We start from the raw sequence: 3,066 nt of genomic DNA, 5'->3' as shown, positions 1-3,066 counted from the left end.
ACCTCACTGCCAGCACTGCCACCTCACTGCTACTGCTGCCACCTCACTGCCACCTCACTGCCACCTCACTGCCAGCCCTGCCAGGGCCATGCTGCAGCCCCTGTGCCCTCAGCTGTGCCCAGTGCCATGGGGTGAGTGTCCCTGAGCAGATAAAAGCACAGCCCCAGCAGGACCCAGGGCCATCCCCCCAGGACCCCCTCCTCAGGGCCCTCTGGAACACAAGGAAGTTCCAGAATCTGCTTTACAGAGAAATAAATGACAAGGGAGGAGTGGCACTGGTGATCCTCAGCACCCCTCACCCCTCCATCCCTCCCCACAGGATGCACCAGGGAACACACAGCCACCAAAGAAAAAGGATTAAAATAAAAATTTAAAAATAAAAAATAAAAATAAAAACATTTAAAATAAAACATTTAAAATAAAAATATTTTTAAATATTTTAAAAATTCAATATCATCACATTTCCCAGCATTTTCCATGGGGTTCACCTCCACTCCCATCAGAAACTCATTGATCCCCTCTTTTCCCCCTCCCTGCACAGCCTGGGCTCAGCAAACCCCTCCTGGCTTCCATTTGCCCCCTCAGCTACCAAAGGAAAGCAAAAAAAACCTTGGAATCCTATGTCTGCACACCCCAATCATTGTAACTCACAGAGCAGCGAGCAAAGAGCAGATTTTGTGCCCGATGAGTCACCCAGGGGATCGTCCTGCCAAGAGGCTTCTCCAGGGAAAGGGGATTTCTGGGGCCATCAGGCTGTTCAGGTTTCCTGAGGCATCCCTGCCGCGGCATTCACAGCCAGAGGAAATGTCAGAGGGCATTTCCCTCCCTGCAGAGCCCCCTGGCCTCTCCTGAAGCTCAGCCCTGCCCCAGAGATGGCCACCGGCCCTCCCTGCTCTGCTGGGGCTCACTCTGGGACCCAAAACTGCTCTGTTTTCACCCAGGATAAAAGTGGGCCACTCAGGCGTGGTTCATTTCATTCCTTTTTATTTCACCTTCCTGAAAGAACCTCCCAAAAATGAAGTTACAGCAGCTGATCCCTCTGAACCCACAGCATCCCAAAACCTGGGAAGGGTTTTTTGAACAGGTGACCAAGGGAAGGCCAGGGATCACCCCAAGGGGTTCAGAGCAGGAGCTGAGCTCAGCCCAAACTCCTCTGCATCCCGGGAGAGCAGGAAAATCCCCCAGGAGCAGCAGAGATTCAGCCTTAAAAAGTGCTGGGAAGGGAATGGAGAATCCCTGAGGAGCTGGGAAGGGGCTGGGGAATCCCTGAGGAGCTGGGAAGGGGCTGCAGAATCCCTGAGGAGCTGGGAAGGGGCTCAGCCTGGAGCAAAGGAGGCTCAGGGGCCCTTGTGGCTCTGCACAGCTCCTGCCAGGAGGGCACAGCCAGAGAACAGGGACAGGAGGTTCAGGGTGGACATTGGGCAAAAGACACAATAAAAAGGAAACAGCAGCTGCCCTTCATTGAAATGCCAAAGTTTCCTGGCCAAAGGGCAGAGTTCCAGAGCAGGAGCAGAACTGTTCCTTCCCCAGGGCTCCCCATCACCCTCGGCCACAGTCTGATGGAAGCACAGAGCTGCAGTGAAGCTGGGCAACACCAGAAGGAAATGAAGGGGCAGGGTCCCCAAAAACCTGCTACAAACAGGGCAAGAAGTGAGGAAAAAGCACAGCCCAGAGCTGAGGAAAAAGCACAGCCCAGAGCTCTGGGGTGCAGCCCCTGCAGAGCTGCAGCACAGCTCCACTCCCCCATGGAATTCACATTTGCTCTCTCATCCCCCCAGCTGCATTTCTGCCATGAAAACCTGCAGGAGTTTTGCTCCTGAGAGGACAAAACCAGAGGCAATTTTGCCAAAAGCCAGCTGAGGTGGCCGAGGGAGCTGGGGGTGAGGATTGCCTGGTGCCAGGCAGGTTTCTGCTCCAGATTCACCAGCACTCACTCCTTGGGGCAATCCATCCCCTGAGAGGCACAAACGCTCTGCAAGCATGGGCTCAGCACTTCTGCTGCTCACAGGGGGATTGGGTTTCACCTGCAGCTGTCTGACACCCTGCCCTGTCCCAAAGAGGAGTGCAGACCTTACCTCAGTCACAAACAGGGTGCGGGGGTCAATGATGTCCAGGAAGTGCCTGAATCTGCCATAAAATGAACTCTGCAAAACAGGGAGACAAAAAACAATAAAAAAGTGAGAAATTCCCTTTCAGGGGTTATTTCCCTTGCAGAATGAAGCATCAGCTGAAAATGAATAATATAGGAGGTTTTTGTTGGTGGTTTGGGATAGGAAACCCAAAGAACTCCAGGATTGCCTGGATCCCTCCCTTTGCTCCCAGCAAAGCCTCCTCAGGCTCTTCCCAGCTTTTCCATCCCCACACAAGCACAGCCAGCCCAGATTGTTCCCAAAGTGCCCCCAAGAACCAGCCCAGGCTGCTCAGGGCTGCACCCTGGGCACCTCCAGAGCCAGGAAAAGAATCTGCAAGGAGGGAAAGGATCTGTGAAACAGGGGGAAGGCCATGGGCAGCTCCAGGGGAAAGGAGAAAACACGACTCAGTATTTAGACAGTGAAAATAAAAACATCAGTGGGGGTTGTACCAACTGCAAGCACCAGACCATGAAATACTGAGGGACTGGGAGCCCTTGGGACACATTTGGGAGCATCATCACTCCTGCCCCAGCTGGATTCCAGGATCCTGGGGCACGAGAGTTCCTGAGAATGCTCAGGGCAGCCCAGCGGCCTCTCCTCATCGCCCAGAGCCCCTGGGGACGTGGATCACGGCCAGGGACACCAGGAGCTCTGGGAATTCTCCATCCTCACATGGCCCATCTCCTGCTGGGCTACAAGTACAGGCCTGGAGCGGGGATGGGGCAGTGGGAATGGTGTTTAGTCACAGCTGACACCTCTTCCCAGAACGGGCTGCTGCTGTTTCCCTGCTCCTGTAGGGATCCCCCCTGGTCCTGCAGGGATCCCCCATTGATTCCTGCAGGGATCCCCCCTGATTCCTGCAGGGATCCCCCATTGATTCCTGCAGGGATCCCCCCTGGTCCTGCAGGGATCCCCCCTGATCCTGCAGGGATTC

General features: G+C 54.6%; 1 protein-coding gene across 1 annotated transcript in view; it reads right to left on the bottom strand.

The window, feature by feature from the left end:
• SFXN5 (sideroflexin 5) overlaps positions 1–2,813 on the bottom strand; it is a 101,605-nt gene extending 98,792 nt beyond the window's left edge. Inside the window, exons 1-2 of the mRNA XM_031064918.1 lie at positions 2,805–2,813; positions 2,076–2,144 (exon numbers count right to left, since the gene is read on the bottom strand). Coding sequence (XP_030920778.1) covers positions 2,076–2,144; positions 2,805–2,813 — 78 coding nt within the window. The remainder of the gene's footprint in view (positions 1–2,075; positions 2,145–2,804) is intronic.
• Positions 2,814–3,066: the final 253 nt, after the last annotated feature.

The sequence above is a fragment of the Geospiza fortis genome, unplaced genomic scaffold, assembly GCF_000277835.1.
Source record: "Geospiza fortis unplaced genomic scaffold, GeoFor_1.0 scaffold148, whole genome shotgun sequence".
Classification (NCBI taxonomy): domain Eukaryota; kingdom Metazoa; phylum Chordata; class Aves; order Passeriformes; family Thraupidae; genus Geospiza; species Geospiza fortis.
Note: the sequence above shows the minus strand (reverse complement) of the source record. Positions and strands in the feature narration are given on the sequence as shown.